Source organism: Podarcis melisellensis (assembly GCF_964234715.1).
Source record: "Podarcis melisellensis genome assembly, chromosome: 9".
Lineage (NCBI taxonomy): Eukaryota > Metazoa > Chordata > Lepidosauria > Squamata > Lacertidae > Podarcis > Podarcis melisellensis.
In genome coordinates, this window is record NC_138541.1 from 16,356,280 (window position 1) to 16,376,557 (window position 20,278).

Consider the following 20,278-nt stretch of genomic DNA (forward strand, 5'->3'; position numbering starts at 1 on the left):
CCAGGTCTAGGACACAATACCCAGTCAGAGTAGCCCTGAGTTTCAAAGCCTGCGCTATAAAGATTGCCACCCCACGTGAAATTTGGGGATTTGCGTCCACAAGAAGCGATTTCAAACAGTCTTCCTTAGATGTGATGGTGGACGGGATCAAGAGGAGGAGCTTAGTTCTTATTGGCTCATAAATAGGGCAGTAGAAAAAGAAATGTATGAAGTCCTCTACTTCATTCATTGTACTGCTGTCCTTTCCAGTTATACTTTCCTGCACCGACCAGACCCCTATCAAAATGCAGGGTGACGTCTTTGCTCGTTAATCACAGTTTGGAACATATGTGCACCCATATGGGCACATGTTGTGTTGACATTGTATTTATTTTTTTTGTAGCAGGTACCAAAGATATGAAGACAGTTTCCCATTAAAAACATGAAGATAACTTAAAAATTAATGTCCTTGTTTCTGGTACAACCACCGACGTATTGCCAGAGAGCAGGCACGAATTGTTTCTCTGATGTGCTGCTGCTAACAGTGGCGGTGATTTGCAGCTTTTAATTGTGGCTAAGCGCTAATATTTAAATTTGTACACCTTTGCATTGCAAAACAAATTTATGATGCAGAACCCTGAGGCTTAAATTGGAGGCAATTATCTTTAAGATACAATCACACTACCCTATTTGTCCATGCACAGATCTGTAAAAATTGTCCTTCATTTGTTGTGGTGCTTCGAGATGAATTTTTGATTAGAGTCCCATTCCCCCACCCCCTTCAATACAAACAGACCACTGACTGAAAATCAAAATAACTCTTTGTTGGGAAATGCATCAAGGTCAGGACAAAACAGAGGATTTCTGCAAATTGACATGGGATTTTATTTATTTCCTCTGGGAGGTTAATGCACCTTTTCAATCACTGGATGGCAGCAAAACCCTTTTGTGAGACTGGAAACTTTAGCAGGGAAAATGTATCTGTATAACAGAAAGACAGCTTGATTCTTTTTTAAAAACATCATAGTGTAACAACGACTTTCAATTAAAGCATAAATTATGAGTTCCTTTATTCTCTACTAATAACTGAGAGATAATGCTTTAGGAGCATTTTAGCCAGAAGAATATAGCAAACTGGTTCCGTGTGTAAATATTCCTCTGCAGTGGATGGGGTGAGGGGAGAAGGTATGGAATTTGAATATTAATAATAAGAATAATAATAGTTTGTTTGCTTCCTATGAAATATCTTCAGGCAATTTCACAATGCAATAAAAACATTTACAAAACGATTGCACATAGGAAAACAATTAAAACAATTGCATATATTAAAAACAATTTTGAATCATGTATAGAAATGGACTGAAATAATACTGGTAATAAAAAAAAAAACTCCACTTAGAAGGCTTGTTAAAAGTCTTCAACAGGAACCAGAATGGCAATAGAGGTGGTGCAATGGAGATATTGAGAAAACGAGAAAGGGCAGGTGCTGCCACAGTGAACACCTGATTTGTACAGAAGAGACGTTTTGATAAGATAGTATCTGCAAATTAGCCTCTCCTGTGGAACACAGTGATCACTTTGGTGTATAAGGGACAATATAATATTAATATACCGCCCTATACCAGCAGGTCTCAGGGCCATTCTGGTCTCAGGTATCCTGGTCCTGAGGTGTATAGGGCTTTATACACCAAAATTGGCACCTTTAACTTAGCCTGGCAGCCAGTTGGCAGTCAGTCCTCCAGCGCCAGCAAAATAAGATGGCAATATTTTGACCCTGTGAAAAGTTCAGCTGACACATGTTGTATTAGCTGCTGCTTTTGGGTCATCCTTAAGTGCAGCCCCATGTAGACAGCATTGCAGTATTCCAGTTTAGAGGTTGCCAGTGCATGCAATACAATGGTCAGGCTATCCCAGTCCAGAAATGGATGTAGCTGTCCTACCAACTAGAGCTGCTAAAAAGCATTCCTAGCCACTGTGGAAACTTGGGCCTATAGTGACAGAGATGGATACAGGAGCACCCACCGAGTATGGACCTCCATCTAAAGTAGGCAAATAACCAGTTACCTGCACTTCGGAGCCACTCACATACTGTGCCACTCCCCCATATGATCTAGGGTTGGCTTGTTGGCCCTCATCCAGCCCACAACTGAGTCTTCTCCTGGTTCCTAAATTATAGAGAAGTAGAGCAGGGTATTACCAACATACTGATGGCATCTTGGCCCAAAACTCCTAAAGCTCACACTCCCCTGGCTTTATGTTGGTGTTAAATAGCATTACCCTGTGACCGTCCCCCTGCTCAACTGCCAGGAGGCTGAGGGATAGCCACCAAACACTATTCTCTGGAACTGCCCCTGGAATTAGAATCATAAGCAGGGTAAAACTATGTCCCTAGTGCCCATGTCAGTTCTGAGGATGCCATGGCCAAAAACTGCTGAAAGAGCAAATAAGAATAACAGTCACAATGTCCATGTCCTTTTCCCTATAAAGGTCATTCGACAGGGTTACCAAGGCTGATTCAGTCCCATAACCAGACCTGAAGTTGGATTGGAATGGATCAGTTGGGGCTTCCTTATTGCATGAAGTCCAGGAAAAGAATTGTGTGTGTGTGTGTGTGTGTGTGTGTGTGAGAGAGAGAGAGAGAGAGAGAGAGAGACTTTTATTTCTGCTGATAACATTGTCATAGCAAGGATGCAGCAAACCTGTAGTATTATGAAAGTGCCACTATCTCATCCCAGGGATTGGAAATGTCTAAGATCGCTCAGCGGTAAAGAACCCTGACAGGTAAATTACCATGACAAGTGCAATCCGTATGTTTAAAAAAAGATGTGGCAAAATACTTAAAGAGCTGGTAGTGTGGAAACAGAAGGAAGCGAGACTTGCAGTAGTTAATGCTTTTTTTCCGGATAAAGGAGAGAAAACACATAGACACACACACAGGAACACGAAGTCAAGAGAAATGAATGGTAACCCATCCCAGTTCACATTGATAAACATCTGGAACATGGTAGAACGTCACCCACCCACACCTTCTCTTTCAGATTAGCAGCCATCATTCCTGATTTTTCAATAAACCAAACTATTGAAGGAAGGGTAGATAGGCAAGTCACTCACTTTGTGGCTGGCTAGTGTGGTAACTTTCAGTTTGTGTTTTCATTTGATTTTTTTTTTAATACGACCTGCCTCCTGGACAATTGGTATGTTGCATATAAATAAATCTGAGCCATATCAAAACCTCAGTGTAGTTCTTGTGCAATGCTCATCATTAGAAGGGAAATTTAACTTTGGCATTTAATTTTTAATTCCCTATTAAAAACAGCCCATAAAATAAAATAAATCATGTCTTTAACTCAACAGTTCCATGGATTTCAATTTTTTTTTCTTGCTGATTAATCAGGTTAAACTGATTAAGTTAAATTATCTTCAAGGTTCAACTGATTGGCCTACTAACCAAATTTTATAGCTCTTTATATGTTAAAAGGTATGATCCAGTCATAGTTAAATAACTTTCCATCCCATAGATTTCCGTTATACCAGGGGAGGGGGACTTTGGCCTGATAGTGTTCCCAGTTTAATTCGTGAGACCATTCCTTGCAATCCAATCCTCTCTCCCAAACCTAACATCATATGTGACATCTGGTACGGGGCAGGTACCCATTAGCTACAAATGAACAATTAGGAGCTTAACGTAAGCTTGTTGTGCTACTTCTGCCCATCAGATTATGGGCAGTGGAATACGCCTTGTTCCAATAGCCCAAAGCCCATTTGCATTGCATTGCAGCTGTTCCAATGAACATTTTGACAGGTGGAGGAGACAACCCTTCTCTTTGCATGCAGAAGATCCCACGTTCTGCCTCTGACATCTCCAGGTGGCGCTGGTGAAAACCCATACCTCTGCCAATAATTGTTGTCAACACTAAGATAGATGGACCAATAGTGATAGGACTCAGTATAAGGTGTCTTCCTGCGTGTTCCATTGTGTCTCACTTTATAGACTTTTGGAGGAAAGACATTTCAGAGGCTCCCAGAGAACATTTGTTTGCCACCACCAGGACATAAAAGATGGTAGTGACAGTGAGGTGCATTCTTTCTGCTGGTGTGCCTCCATTTTTGACAAAAGTTCTTATGAGACATCTTGATCAGCCTTATTTAAAAGTACTTGGCTTCAGCTATGCTCATCATTTGCAAAGGAAAAAAAAATCCCCTGGTTACTTTCAGTCTCCATCTTGATCCCATTCAGTCTGACTGCTCTTGATGATGATGATGATGATGATTAAAACCCCACTGTGCCCATCATTTGCAACATGATGGGCATCATTTTCTCTGGCTTGGATTTGTTTATTTATTTCAGGCATTTTTATCCCTGCTCGTCACCCAGGGGCTTACAGGATTGGGGCTAGGGATGGGTGAATCTGTCAAATGGAGTGATTTATGTTTATTTGGAAGCTGAAATTAAATCTTTCTGCAATTAATTGTCTTGATCCAAGTTGATAAAGGCTGGTCTGTGCTTCCTGAAAAAGAAAAGAAAGAAATGCAATCAGTTGTTAAATATTTGAAGCTGGAAAATAAGCAGGCTGCATGTTGACTTATTAACAACATGGACAACATTCAAATGAATATCCTTCTTTTTTTAAAGTCGTTTGCAAAGGAGTTTCTATTTGTTTTTCTGTATCTTGGAAGTCACTCTTAACAGCTATGAAGATGAAGTAGAGCATTTAGTGCCTCTTTTCTAGAAATGCTTATGAATTATTTTTGAGAGTATGGGACAGTAAATAACTTTCAGAGATGTAAAAAACTACTGAGCTTATCACTTACCCCAAGCATTTCGAGTAAAAGACAGTAAACATTCCAGTTAATAAGACGATGTTCCCCATCTACATTTAATCTTCAACCAGACGTGGAGTTTTTATGCTTGTGGTTGTGCAGAGGATGACTCATTTGGAGTCAAGATGTGATATGTTATTCAGTGGCAAGCTACAGAACCCCTGGCAAGGACTGCAATTCACTTGGATGTATATTTTCATCTGCCTTCTTGTAATGGAAAAAGATTATGAGTTCCTCCCATCACATTTTTTTCAGCTTTATGCAGTTTTGCTAGGTGGCAAAGATTGTGTCACTCACAATAAAAGGTGCTCCTTAGGTTTGAGCAACTGAATTAAAATGGCTTTAGTCAAGTGCAGGGGTTTCTAAAGTGTGGTCTGTAGATCACTAGTGGTTCAACAAACTTCACCCAGGTGGTTTTTTGGTGGTGACTTTGCAGCTCAGTGTAGTCATGTTGTATGTGAAGAATGGTGTGTGTGTGTGAAGAATGGCAGACACAGGAGCTGCTCTGCCCTTCTCACAACCCAGCAGTCCACAACGAAGATGAAGGAAAAGGGGGAGGTGGCTCTGCCTTAATCAGATGAATAAAACCATTGCTGGTGTCAAAACACAGAAAGATCCCAAGCAGGGTAACTTTGGGTTCCCAGATGTTGTTGGAGTACAACTCCCATCATCCCTGACCCCTGGTCCTTCTAGCTTGGGATGATGGGAGCTGTACTCCAACAACATCTGGGAACCCAAGGTTGAGAAAAGCAGCAGCTGACAGTACTGAGCTAGATGGACCAATGGTCTGAACTGTTATAATGGGACGTCCTATGTTCCCAGTATTCTCTAGCCAGAGTGGCAGCCGCTCTTCCTGGTCTCTGCAAAGTTCTTTCCCATCAACCTGCTACCTGCTGGCAATGCAAAGCATTGAACCAGTGATGAGACCAGAATAATTGAAGGAGACTAAAGTGAAGTTGAAAAGTGGCAGTATAAACCTGTTAGAAAGTGGTCTCAGCCAAATTTTCACGGACTTCGACCCCCCCCCCAAAAACTCCAAAACAAACCTGCATATAAAAAGGGGAAAGTTGTTGTCAAACCACTATTTTGTGGGCATGGAACCTTTATTTTTGAGAGTATGGGACAGTAAATAACTTTCAGACGTGTTAAAAAACTACTGAGTTTATCATTTACCCCAAGCATTTCAACTAAAGGGCAGTAAGTAAAGGGACCCCTGACCATTAGGTCCAGTCGTGACCGACTCTGGGGTTGCGGCGCTCATCTCGCTTTATTGGCCGAGGGAGCCGGCGTACAGCTTCCAGGTCATGTGGCCAGCATGACTAAGCCACTTCTGGCGAACCAGAGCAGCGCATGGAAACGCTGTTTACCTTCCCGCTGGAGCGGTACCTATTTATCTACTTGCCCTTTGACGTGCTTTCGAACTGCTAGGTTGGCAGGAGCAGGGACCAAGCAACGCGAGCTCACCCCATCGCGGGGATTCGAATCACTGACCTTCTGATCGGCAAGTCCTAGGCTCTGTGGTTTAACCCACAGTGCCACCCACGTCCCTCCAGGTAAACATTCCAGTTAATAAGACAATGTTCCCCATCTACATTTAATCTTCAACCAGACATGGTTTTTCAGTTTGAGGGGTACATTTCCAGCCAAGCAACCTTTTGGGGGCCACAGGCATGTAGTGTGTGGTTCCAGATTCAAAAGTGGGCAGAGCAACAAATGCATATTTTATCTTGGTACAGTAGGCTTCTCTCTACACCCACACAGAAACACCTCTGTATCCTCTATCCAGGTAACCTTGAGACTTGAGATTTCAAGGACACATTCTACCCACACAAAATCACTCATGGAGGTTGTGAAGCAGAGCTGGTGAGGGAGAAGGTTTGTGGCTAAGGAGGGACTGTGGCCTGAGGAGAGTCCCCAATGAAAATAACGGGAAGTGCCTAAGCTTGGTGCTTTATCTTCACTGGTTTTCATTGACACCAAAGCTGCATGACTCACACTTGGTGGATATGTGTACTGACTTCAGTTGTTGTTTTTTTTAAGAACATATAACTTAAATCCCGATATGCAAAATATTTTAGAAAGAAATGTAAAGGAAGAGTTATAGCTTGCCCTTTCTTGCATGTAGCTCATATGAAATCAGTCTTTCTCACACATCACATAGTTAAACTGTGGAACTCACTGCCACAGGATGCAGTCATGGCCACCAACTTGGATGGCTTTAAAAGGGGATCAGACATATTCATGGCTATCAGTGGCTACTAGTCATGATGGCTGTGCCCTGCCTCTGTGGTTGGAGGAGTTCTCTTGGGCTCTGATCCTGCTTGCGAGTTTCCCACAGGCATGTGGCTGGCCACTGTGAGATCCCGATGCTGGACTACATGGACCATTGGCCTGATCCAGCAGATTTGGGGCGCCGTGATCTTGTGCAATTACCTACTGTGATCTCCCCTTGGAAAAAGCACATTTTGGAGCTCTATGCAAGATTGCTGCCTGGAAAAAGGTCGTTTTTCTGGGGGGAAATTGCGGTGCAAAATGAGATATCATGAGAATGGTATCCGTCCTCTTGTGAGGAAAAAAAGGGGATGTCCCAGTAACACTCTAAGGGTATATAACTTACCTGTGTAGGCCTTTCTTGAAGTCTGGTTGAGCTCTTAGTTTTCAGATCTGTGGCCCATTGGAGTAGACTCTTTTGCACATTTGGTAAACTAGCTTGAAGGGGAAATAACAAAGTCCTCCCTGGGTGAAAACTGGATTCATCCCACACCCTTCCCACTGCTGCTTCCTTTATACATAAGTGGGAGGAAGCATGTCCATAGAATGCTGTGGTGTGCAGCATATAGATAGAAGGCACAGAAATGAATAATCCGTGTAAGAGCATAAATCCACAATACAGCTTTCAAATGCTGAAAAGAATATCCAGAATGTTTGCAAACACACAGCCTTTGAATAGTTTGGGGTATGTGCCTCTGGGTATGTGTGCACCCACACAATCCATTATTTCTAATAGTTGAACAGAATGTTATGTATGTTTGCAAACAGACAGTAATAACTGATTTAAGGCTGACATTCATTTGTAACGATAATTTCCTGTCCTTTACATTGTTTGCTTTGCTAGTTAAAAACGGAGCTTTGTAAATGAAATTTCAAGTGACCCTTTCGCTAGAGAATTATTAATGCAATGTTATAATAGATACACTATTACTTAATATTATTGGGATTCTGTCTGTTTCCATAGCAACCATGGGCCTATGTCTGCTCCACTAGTAAACATGGTATTAAATCATTCCTTGATAAAGGCTTTTTCCCCCTGAAATGTCAGACTTTCATCCTTTACCATGCTCCCCTCTCTCAAATGGCCTTTTGTGTGTGTGAATGTGATGTTTGTAAAGAATGAGATAACAAAACTAGTGTGGAAAGGACTCTTGTTACTGGCCTTGTCTATGTATATATATGGTAATTGGAGTTGGGGGAATGGACTGTACCACTGCAAGTGGGGTGTGTGTGTCATATTTTTGAATTCTCTATGTGAGAAACAAAAACAAGCAAAAAAAAAATACTTACAAATACAAAAAAAACAGGATTACAGACAAATGCACGGGATAGAACTTCTTTCCCTGTTGTGTCAGTTTCCTGTCATGATTTTTAATTTTTTATATATATTTTAAAAATACATACATTAAATTACATGGAACACTCCAAGGTGAGGCAACTGCCTCAGACAACAAGATATTTGGGTGTCATGACAAGGCAGTAAACCACTAGCTATTTACAGCACAACATATATTTGTAAGCCTCATTGCAATCTTACTGTTCAACAGGATTGTACCCTTACTATTGTACCCTTACCCCTGCTTTGCTTGGTTTGGTTTGTTTATTAGTTTGTTTATGCATGCATACTGTTCATTACTGTTTCTGAGCGGTTTCCTTGTCTGCATGGTTGGGAGGCTGCCTCTCTTTGTGCGGCTACACTCCCTCTAAAGGAGCAGATGGATACACAGCATGGGGGGTCCTTCGGGGTCCACTGCTGTTGCTTGAGGCTCAGGCGGCCTCAGTGGCCCATAGTGCCTCCCATCTGCTTTGGCTCAGCTGCACCCCTATCGGGAAAGAGATAGCATAACTTTCGTTGTCTATGCCCTGGTAACCTCTGGGCTAGATTACTGCAACGTGTTATACGTAGGGCTCCCCCTGAAGATGGTTTGGAAGCTTCAGCTGGTGCAGAATTTGGTGGCTAGGATGTTCGCCAGGGCAAGGTGGTTTGAGCATATCACACCAAACCTGCACTGGCTGCTGATTAGTTTCTGGGCCCAATTAAAAGCGCTGCTTTTGACCTATAAAGCAGCACCTCGAGGACCACCTCTTACCCATATGAACTGACCCGAACCCTGCGATCATCATCTGAGCTGCTTATTCGTGTGCCTCCTCCACAAGAGGTCCAGAGAATGGCAACATGGAAACAGGCCTTTTCTGTGGTGGCCCCCTATTTGTGGAATGTTCTCCCCAGGGAGGCTTGCCTGGTACCTTCGTTACATATCTTTAGGTGCCAGGCGAAAACATTTCTCTATAACCAAGCTTGTGGCTAATTCATTAATCTATAGCCTTTTAAACTGTGTGTGTTTGATGGGGGGAATGTTATTGTTTCATTTGTTATTATGTTATTACTTTTATGCTTTTATAGTGCAAACTGCCCGATCCTCAGAGTGAAGTGTGGTACTTAAATTTAATAATTAAAATAAATAATAAATAAATACTAGACGTCTAATGATGTTCACCTGCTTGAATAATTGATATTCTGGTTTCCACCTGCACACACTGTCAAGATCCTCACGTGCCCCCTGAAACTGCCCCAGAGGACCCCCCAACTCTCCAGGTCATATTTTGAGGGTGTACAGGAGGAGGAAGTGGAAGAAGTTGTGTTGAACAAATGAAGTCAGCTCATGGACCGTTAATAATGTTGTTGTTGTTGTTGTTGTTCTTGTTGTTGGTGTTGTCAGGAATGGAGAGAGGTGTTCCTGCCTCTTAGGTGTCAGAATAACTTGTCTGCCAACAGCAGTAGTACAAAGCAGGTTGTAATTTAAAAAAAATGACCCAAATATATATTTTAGAGGGTCTTGTCACAGATCAAGTAGCTGCAAAACTGGGTTTCTGGCTGAATGTGTTGTTGTTTATGAATTGTATTTTGTTATGAAAAGTATAATAGCACTGAAAAGTGTATGTGTTTCATACATATGCTGTGAAATAAAATAAATATGCTCCTCAGAGACTTGCTACCAATACTGGCTCTCTGATGACTATATCTGCATAATACATGTACTTGCCTCATTTGCATGTCACATTCTTAGATGGGCATATTTTGTATTTAATTTTCAATAAGTATTATGATTAAAGGCATACGAGAATACAGAGAGACGCTGCTGCCAGATCTCTTGGGTAATGATAACGTTTATGACAATCACCTGACATGAAGTGGATGAGGTACAATGGCAAGTTCATGAAATGGATTGCTATGGACAGTTCACCAAGCTCCCCATTTGTCACAGTCAAAAAGCAGGTTTGTGACATGCTTGTCACTTCTGATATGTACTGAGAGACAATAAAAAGCTGTCATGGGTGGTTGACAGTATGAATGGATGGAGAATTTAGAAGAGGGCAGACAGGAGCTGAGACCTAATGGAGATTAATTTTTTTAAACAATGTTACTTGACCTAATCTATCCCCTGAACAATATTTTGGTTCAACAGTTGCTGGTTTTCTTTCTTTCAATATAAGAAAGGAAACCAATATTTTCCTCAAATGAAAATATTATTTCCGTTGGGCGGCTTTGCAGGAAACTCCTTGTTCTGTTTAGCTTTGAATTTCTAAATTCTTTATAGTGATGGTGGTTATGATGATATCTGTAATCTTTTAGACTAGCATAATCTATTTACAGTAAAATAGCAGCTTCCGCGTGCCTCCAGGCAGACAGATACCTCTTTAAATTAATGTTTCAAATCGGTGAAATAGGGCTAAGAAATAGCGGGCTGTTGAGGTGTGATGCTAGAAGCATTTATTTAATGCTGTCCCATCTGTTTTAGGGCACTGGATTAGTGCAAGGTGTGCAGTTTGGTTTCCGTGTGTTTATAAAAAGGGTTTGAATTGATATAATTATTGTGGGGCAGTGCAGTATATCTACTGTCAGCATCTTCCAAACGTAGGCATAGGGAAAACAAGCCAGCCAATACATAGTAGTTTTCAGCCCCATTGATTTCATGAGGGTTTTATACCCACTTACTTAGGAGTAGCTCTATTGAACTCAGTGCAGAAAGAAGATTTAATGGAAGCTCTATGTGCATGCATGAAGTGGAGGCTGGTCCATTAGGGTAAATGGGGCATTGCCCCACCAACCCTGCTCTCAGCCAGTTGCTATGAGCAGTTCAGGGGGCATATTTTTCTCAGCAGGGAGGAAGATGCAGTCGAAACTAGAATGAATTGGCTATATTGATCTTTGGCTCCAGGTATGCCTGTCATGGACTCTATCTATTATTTGGGCTCCCTGCCCGCCACCCCCACCCCCAGTCCCAACAGGTAGCAGCAGCAGCAGTAGCTTGTTGTTGTTGTTTAGTTGTTTAGTCATGTCCGACTCTTTGTGAACTCATGGACCAGAGCACGCCAGGCACTCCTGTCTTCCACTGCCTCCCGCAGTTTGGTCAAACTCATGCTGGTAGCTTCGAGAACACTTTCCCAACTATCTCATCCTCAGTCATCCCCTTCTTCTTGTGCCCTCCATCTTTCCCAACATCAGGGTCTTTTCCAGGGAGTCTTCTCTTCTCATGAAGCGGCCAAAGTAATGGAGCCTCAGCTTCAGGATCTGTCCTTCCAGTGAGCACTCAGGGCTTATTTCCTTAAGGATGGATAGGTTTGATCTTCTTGCAGTCCATGGGACTCTCAAGAGTCTCCTCCAGCACCATAATTCAAAAGCATCAATTCTTTGGTGATCAGCCTTCTTTATGGTCCAGCTCTCACTTCCGTACATCACTACTGGGAAAACCATAGCTTTAACTATACGGATCTTTGTCAACAAGGTGATGTCTCTGCTTTTTAAGATGCTGTCTAGGTTTGTCATTGCTACTGCTGAATAAATGGGTCTTCTACATTGAATGTTATCTGTGTTAGGAAGAAAGCAGCAACACTGTCTCTTTGTAGTTATTTAAAGAACAGTGTTAGGACTTTGCCAATTAAATTTGTATCCTAGCAGTGCTGCAATGACAATTTGGATAGTGAGGTTAAACAAAACAAGAAAATGTATATTGGAATAATAATAATAATAATAATAATAATAATAATAATAATATATTCTGAGATTAATCAAAGTTTGGAAAAGTTTTTTGTAACTTGTCAGAGTTTTCTGCAGCTCACTGAACAAACACATTATTTTAAAAATCAACAAGCAGGAAACAAAGTTGCATGGTTCTATACGGCCACAGCTAATAGCTGGGAATGGCTGGCTGGAACCCTGAATAGGAACACTCCTTTCAATAGAAATGATACAGGCAGGTCCCTCTTTCCAAACATAATGCATTCCCAGGAAATTGTTCATTAGGCAAGTGTTCACCTAACCAGCTGACAATTTTTATCATTTCCTATGGGAACATTTCTAATGCATGATTTGTACATCTCTTCCCCCACCCCTCCACAGTTTCTTCCTGAGCGTGCAGGATGACTTGAATCAGTCTAATATCTACCACAGTGTGCAAGAAGAAATGCAATTTGCTCCTGCAATGAAGCAAAGTACAGGCGACTACCATATCACACGGGGTTTCCGTTCCTGGCCCCCGCACGCATCTGCAGAGTGCACATAAGCGCCCCCTGCCCTGTTACATCTTGTCTCTGTTACCCTCTTGTTCTATCCCTCTTCCCTCTTCTGGGTCCAAAAGTACCTGTGTTTCAGTGATCACATGTCTTATGGACATGCCTAAAATGGTCGCTTTTGCATGGAAGCTTTTGAATGGAAGCTTTTTCAGCCTCCAATGTGTTCCACCTCATGATAATCAGATCCTGCTACATAATCTGTATTTTTGGCTAAATTCTGATGCTATTTTATATTGTTCAGGTCAATTTATTGCATGCACGGCCCTTTTATTTTATTAATAAATATTAAAGTTGGGGGGACATTGCACCAATAAGTGGTACACAAATAAGCCATACCATACTACCATAGCATATTTCTCTTTCTTCTAGGCCTACTCTTAAACTGTTTGTCCACAGAAACAGAAATGTTGAGTAACCAAGTACTGGATTTATATTTTTCTTCTGACAACCTCTCATACATTTCACTAGAAAACATGATTATTTGATGGCTGCATTCAGGAGCCGAATACATTTAATCTGCTCACAGCATATGAAAGGCATCCAGAAAGCTTTACATTAGATACACAGAGGTTCTCGGTATGTCAGCAGTGAAATCAGCATTTTGTAAGTCTTCTTCCTATTTCCTGGTTTTCATGTAATTTTATTTTCTCTTTGAAGTCTGTGGAAGAGTCCAGAAGGGGAAGCCTTTCATTATGCCCATGAATTATTCAGATATGGTTCTTAGAGTTAACATTGCTTTAAATGGCTTAAAGGTTTTCCATTTTAGTGTGTGCGGGCTCTTTTTATGACTGTGTGCCATGCTTCTCAGTTAAAATCTTTGAATTAGTTGTTGCTAGAAACACATTCAGTCTTTAATTTGTATGATTCTGTTCTAAAAAAATGTGTTCAAAACATTTCTGTTATCTGTGGAAAATCTTTAGGCATATACCATAATATTGTAAGTCATGTGTTTGTTCTCATGGACTTGGCCTGTAGGTAAAATAGTTGAAGGGAAGGTATATCTGTTTTCTCTTTAAATTCTGCAATCTTCTTCATCTTCTTCTTCTTGAAACATATAGCACTGTGTGTCACAGCTCTCTGGTGAAGGCTAGATGGAGTTAGAGAGAGCATGACAGGCTCTGCGAATTTCCCATTGTGCAAGATCATGACATATACAGTGGTACCTTGGGTTAAGAATGTAATTCGTTCTGGAGGTCCGTTCTTAACCTGAAACGGTTCTTAACCTGCTGGGTTCCAGGCCCAATTCAAAATACTTTTGTCACTGAGAGCCTTTGTTAGAATACAGTTTTCATCATCCCTCACAACACTTAGAGGACCAGGAATTCCCCCATCCCTGCCCTAAACTGTTTGGGATCAGGCTATCTCTGAAAAACTGCCTGTTTCCATTCAAACTTGCCATTGCCCATGTTGTCATCGGAAGTCCTGTTCCAGGTACCCCCACATCTTGAGAGTAGAGGTTTGTACAGCTTCTCATTGGTGTTACTGTGTCTAGAACTTCTTTCTCCAGGAGGTCTGATCTGAATGACATCTTTTCTCCTTTCATAGGCAAGTACCTGTAAAGACATTCAGTTTGGGGAAAGCCTTAAGGGGAAATGCGTCACAATGCACTATTTTTTTCTCCTTGCTGCTAATCTTGTTGATATTGATAGAAGAAACATTGGTCTAATACCTGTCATAGTTCCGATCTTGTGGCTTGCCTTTTAAGATTTTACAGTGTTTTTGTTTTAATTTTTCTGATCGTAAGCCTCTCTGGATGCCTATTGCCAGGCAGAAAGACGACATTTTAAACAAACATATAAATATATTGATCTCTCCACAGACTTTTACCAAAGTCCTCAATGTGGCATTAAGATGAACATAAACTGAAATCTCCTTGCCTGTGGTTTTAAAAGGAAGCTCAAGTTTGACATGAATTATGATATAATGATACAGATTATTTATCCTTAAGGATAGCAAATTTGAGTATGAATATAGCCAAAATTTACTGCCAAACAAGGATCCAGTTAAAAGCTGAATAACTTGTTAATAAACATCTAGTATTAATGGGATGTAGATTCATTATAATGTTTGCAATCAGAGCACAGAATGTCACAAGCATTAGTCAAGACTTTGTAACAATATTGCTGTAATTGGATGGTAATTTGCATCATTTGAATAAGGGAACATTGAATCATAGGAAGGGACAAGAAATATTTTGTCTGCTGACAATAGTAAACAAGAAGCAGCTGACAAAAATGGCAGAATAGGTTTGAGACCATATCAATCACTGAACAAATGAACAAGATCTGGATCAAAATCTGTAAACAATGTTGTTGGAAGACCTACAGCATGTAAGTTAAATAAACGTGGCTCCATGCTGCGGCATGTTTATTTATAGAAACAGCAACTTCAGTCTCCAACGTATCTAACTATTGCACAGCACTGTCAGTGTCCATGACCAGCACCTAGTAAGCAGGGACTATCAATATGGAGCAAGTGAGCTGGGCATTAGGTGCTCAGTGCAAAATTAACAGCATTGGATATTTGTGTTCAGTTGGTGTGTCCTGGGACCAACTATCAGATGGGTTGCTACAGCAGCACTACCACAATACAAATGTATGGTCAACAGATAAGGAATGAGTTCTAAATGCATGCTTGGGTTAAAGGTGGTTCCCAGCCCTGAAAAAGTTGAATCTGCTGTTTTAGAGGATATTGAAAGACCTCATCACTCTCAGCTCCTCCTCTCTCTGATCATCTGCTGGGTCCAAGTCTTCTCTTTCACTCTGAGTAGAATATTCTTCCTGAAGACACCTCTGGTGATAGAGCCTCATGACAGCCAATTAAGCCATCCTATAGTGACTCTATAGTGACCAAAGGGCCCCATGTACATGTGTGTATGGCATGCAAAGTATTGCTTGTTTCCTTTTCATTTAGCTGTTGTACCTTGATATTTGGGCACATGCATAGTAAAGAGAAGAGCAAAGCTCATGCACATACACTATCCTGCAAAACGATAGTCCTGGCTTCAAAAAGTGCTTTGTTTGCTTATGTTGTATTAAGCCTTGCTCATACCATTGTTTAGCTCTGGTTGTGCTGCTTGTGGATGGGGATTCATACTGGAATCTTTGTTAGGATGTGTATCCCATTGAAAGCAGTGATGTGCTGAAAGGTACTCGCTTTCAGCCTCTGTTTCCATCCCCTTCCACTTAGCTTGGGCAAGAATTTTGGTCTTGTTTTTGACAACATGTCCTATTCTAACATGGGTTAGCTAACCTTTTTGGACCTGCGGCCACATCTGCAAGCCAGGAGGTGACGAGGCACCAAGGGGACTATGGGAAGCTGCCTTGTACGAGTCAGGCCACTGGTCCATCTAGCTCAGTATTGTCTACACCTGAGCTTCATACAGGAGCCTCTCCCAGCACTACATGGTGATCTAAATCAGGGACCTTTTGAACACAGAGCATGTGCTCTACCACTGAACCACAGCCCTTCCTGAACCAGTGGTGAATTTTCTTAAAGCTGGATAGCTCAGTTGGTTAGAGTGTGGCGCTGATAACGCCAAGGTTGCAGGTTCAATCCCTTTAAGGGACAGGTGCATATTCCTGCATTGCAGGGGGTTGGACTAGATGATGGTCAGGGTCCCTTCCAACTCCATGATTCAAGAAGGACATGGCTGACTAGCTGGAACAGGAACCTGGAGAGTTAAAAATGTGTCTAATCATTGTAGAACCCTTGTAATCTGGACCCAGAATTGGGGGGGGGGGATTTCACATCAGAATTGGACAATTACCAAGCATTTTTTCCCAACTCCCTTGCACTCTGTAGGTGTAGCACTTTGAGGCAGCAATGAATGGAAGCCTTCCTTTCTGCAACAATGAACTGCAATACACACACGCACTCATTCATTCTTTGTATACACATTCTTTGCTTGACAATTGTTTTTGTTTGAAGATCACACTTTAATGAAAGGGAACTGTCCCAAGATAAGTTGTTGAGAAGAAGGGGCAAGAAGGGGCAAAGCAGACTTTGGTTTCATTCTCCTGCACCACAGGGGTTAAATGCAGTTTTATGTGCCAAAGGAAAGACACTGGGAGGAAGAAAGCTGTGTTTTTAAAAGTTTCTAAGGGGCTATTCCAAAGTCAGTGGAGAGTTTTATTAAAGCTTTTGCTGAAGCGTTTGTCTGCAAGCAGTGATTAAGTCTTCCAAGGGGGAAAAAAGCAAAAGAAAAAGAAAATAAAAGAAAGGACATGTCAGCATTCATCTGTCAGCCTATCTTTGGAACACAGAGAAATTTTGTTTCCTTTTCTTCCTCCTTAACTAACAAAGCATTTTAATGGGAATACTTTGAATTAAGGCATTGTATGGGCTTCTTCCATATGTGCTTTTTTTTAAAGGAAGAAAATAGAAATTGTCTTGTAATTCTCTCTGGATGTGCTTGACAGCAATTGTGTGTGTGTGTGGTGTTGTTTTTTAAATAAAGCAAGTGTAACAGTTTTTGGAGTTCAGAACAAATTATTTTGTTAACTGTGATCAATGAGTGGGGCAGCATTGAGAGGGTCGGGAAGGCAGACCTCAATAGCCGGATGGAAATTTTGCCAACCATGGTCTTGGGTGGTCAATGTGGCCACAGAGGTGCTGATAAAGGGGTGTGTTGAAACTGCACAGAGAAGGTTGAGTAATGTGCTGGCACCCTTTTTTGACGGCCAAAGGTGGCTTTGTTATTAGCTACCCCTCAATCCGCTCACAATGCATGGTCCTCTTTTGCCCAGAAAGGGTTCCCTTGTCTGAGGCGGGCATTAGTTTTTGGTTAGAAGGCCTGTGCTCCAGTATATTAGACCAGCTGCAGAGATTTGTGGTGAGTGCTTTGCTGCATGCTCCTCATGTAGCAGAAATGGCATTGGGTAGGATTTATGTATAAAGAAGCATAAATGCAAAAGAAGCATTACTCCATGTCCCATGAAGTGTGACAGAATTCTGGATTGGAACCCATAGCCTGCAGTGCCCTTTCCAAGTGCAATGTGATCAGGCTACTGAGTCGTGCTTTTCAGCGCCTGAATGTGAATGCATCCAAGATGTTTCCTGGTATCGCTGTGCTAGCTCCCACTGAAGAAAGAATGCAAAATTAGACAGACCCTTTGCCTGATGTAGTAAGATTTTTCTGACATCATTATTTTTAGCCTCCCTATCAATGCATCTAAACACTTTTATAAGTTGCCTGGTTCATGCACAGGTTCAGATTGCAGTTTATGGATATGACCTGGTTAACACAACACCAACTACACGCCCTCTTAAACAACCCAACAGTAAAATCAGCAGCAACTAGGCCCCTGACAACCTTCGAAAACCTCCTCCTAACAACAAAGGGAAACGGTAAAGGGACGGTATCAGCAATATACAAAATACTACTCCAAAATCCCGCAAATCCCCTAGACGCAATCAAAAAACAATGGGAGAATGACATAGGCTATGAGATTAACCCCACTCAATGGACCAGAATGTGGTCTAAACCCCCCTTTAAATCCATATCAACGAAAAGAAAAGAACTCACACTGAAACTCACCTACAGGTGGTACCTAACACCAAGGAAACTAGCGCTAATACACCCAGGAACCTCACCAAAATGCTGGAGAGGGTGCACCTCCACAGGCACATACCTCCACATGTGGTGGGAGTGTCCCAAAATTCAACTATTCTGGACAACAGCCATACAAGAAATATGTAAAATAACTAAGCAAGTAATAGACATCACCCCAGAATTGGCCCTACTAAACATCTTCCAAGACAACAATGCCCATTTACACCACAAAGAACTCATAACCCACCTGCTCTCAGCAGCCAGAAACATCATAACCAGACACTGGAGAGACCTGTCAGGAGTAAGCATGGACCAATGGTTCCAAATAGTATGGGAAACAGCCCTACTAGAAAAATTAACTAATAAACTGAAACTGACACGGGGACAAACAGAAGAAGACGCCTTCACCCCGGTATGGCTCCCCTTTATCACATACACAGCCCAACAGGACAATGACAATAATCCACCAACAGCATACAACTCAATATGGCTAACCTGATCCAAAACACCCACCCACCTCACTCACACACGAAAACAAAGATCACCACAGCCAACCACAAGCAAACAATCACACCCTAGGCCAACCCCAACCTCTCTCACCACCAAAGGAACACAAGTAAACAACACAAGCAACGCTGACACCAAACTCTACATACATTAAACATAATAGAAACACCGCCACCCGACCCCACCCCCATCCATCTTCCCTCTCTCCACCCCCTTTCTTTTTTCTTTCTTTTTTCTTCTCCCCCTAATGCCTCAACAAATGAAACAGATTTGTAAAAACGCTACGTGGAAGAAGAAGAAGAAAAAAAATACGAGGCACTACACTCCTGTAAAACAAGAAAATCCTTAATAAAAAATATTTAAAAAAAAAAAAGATATTGAAGAGGCAGTGCTGAAAACACCATGTTAATGCTATCTGTTTCAGATTGGTGCTTAATCATATTCTCCTTATTCACTATAGATGTATCTTTTTATTGAAAAAACCTTTCTAAACAGTTCACTGTTTTTAAAAAACAACAACTTTGTGTTAATCTGTTTCAAGTTTATTGTTATTTTAACATTTTGAAAGTGTGAAATTATTGTTGTTAATTCGTATTTTTTTATCATTTTAAAATATATACAATTTTCCAGTTTTTAAGTTTTAAGACAGAAAACCAATGGCACACAAAGATCACATATACACAACATTTTATCATTTTTATAAACCACTGCAAAGTTGTTGCTTTCTTCATAATCAGTTAGGGATAGAGATGGAATCTGTTCTAAATAGATTTAAATAGATTTGATATTCTGACCTGATCAAGCTTTGCCTGCATCAAACTATTCCTGCACCTGGCACCTTTTATGCATGTGCATACTTTCTTTTAAAAAATAATAATAATCAACTAATTATATTCAAAAGTGTGCATATATTATACATATAATACATATAAAAGAGTGAAGCCCATGTAGCACCATATTTTTGTAGCTTAATTGTACAAGTATTAATACCTAAGTATTTTTATGCAGTTATATTCATTGTTGTCTGGTTAACTTCAGGAAACCTGGAGTTCATATGTGTATAACATGCAAGTAACAATGTGTAGAATAATAATGTATATAATAATGCTATTATTGTTCACAACTTCTTATTGAGATCAGGAAGCAAGGTGACAATTAGATAAAATAGATGAGGATAAGCTTATCACTGAGATTTTCAGAAAATCCCATCCACACATTCAGTCACCTTCCTAAACTATTATTTTGTTGGCATACTACAGGATGTTTTGAATAACTTGGGCTCCTGTGACCTGGATGAGGATGACCTCATGCTCGACTTGGAATTCCTGGAAGAACAGCATCACAGGCGTTCTGGTAAGCCAGGCTGATGAGCCGCATTTACAACCTGACTATTCCTTTTGAATGAGATTTTGCTGAGTGCACTTTTTAGGAAGTGAGTAGTAAAATAATATTTTTTTTAAGAAAAAAAAGGAAGGGAGAGTGGATTATATATTTAGCCATTTTATGGTCTGAATAACCTCTAGCAGTTGCTATACAGGATATCATTCTCTTCACTTGAGATGCTAATTTCTT

The 20,278-nt window shown here is 41.0% G+C and overlaps 1 protein-coding gene across 6 annotated transcripts in view; it reads left to right on the forward strand.

The window, feature by feature from the left end:
- CCSER1 (coiled-coil serine rich protein 1) overlaps window positions 1-20,278 on the forward strand; it is a 741,428-nt gene that overhangs the window by 156,414 nt on the left and 564,736 nt on the right. For all 6 annotated transcript variants that reach the window (XM_081924900.1, XM_081924899.1, XM_081924901.1 and 3 more), the window contains one exon: window positions 19,966-20,059. In XM_081924900.1, the coding sequence (XP_081781026.1) occupies window positions 19,966-20,059 (94 nt within the window). The remainder of the gene's footprint in view (window positions 1-19,965; window positions 20,060-20,278) is intronic.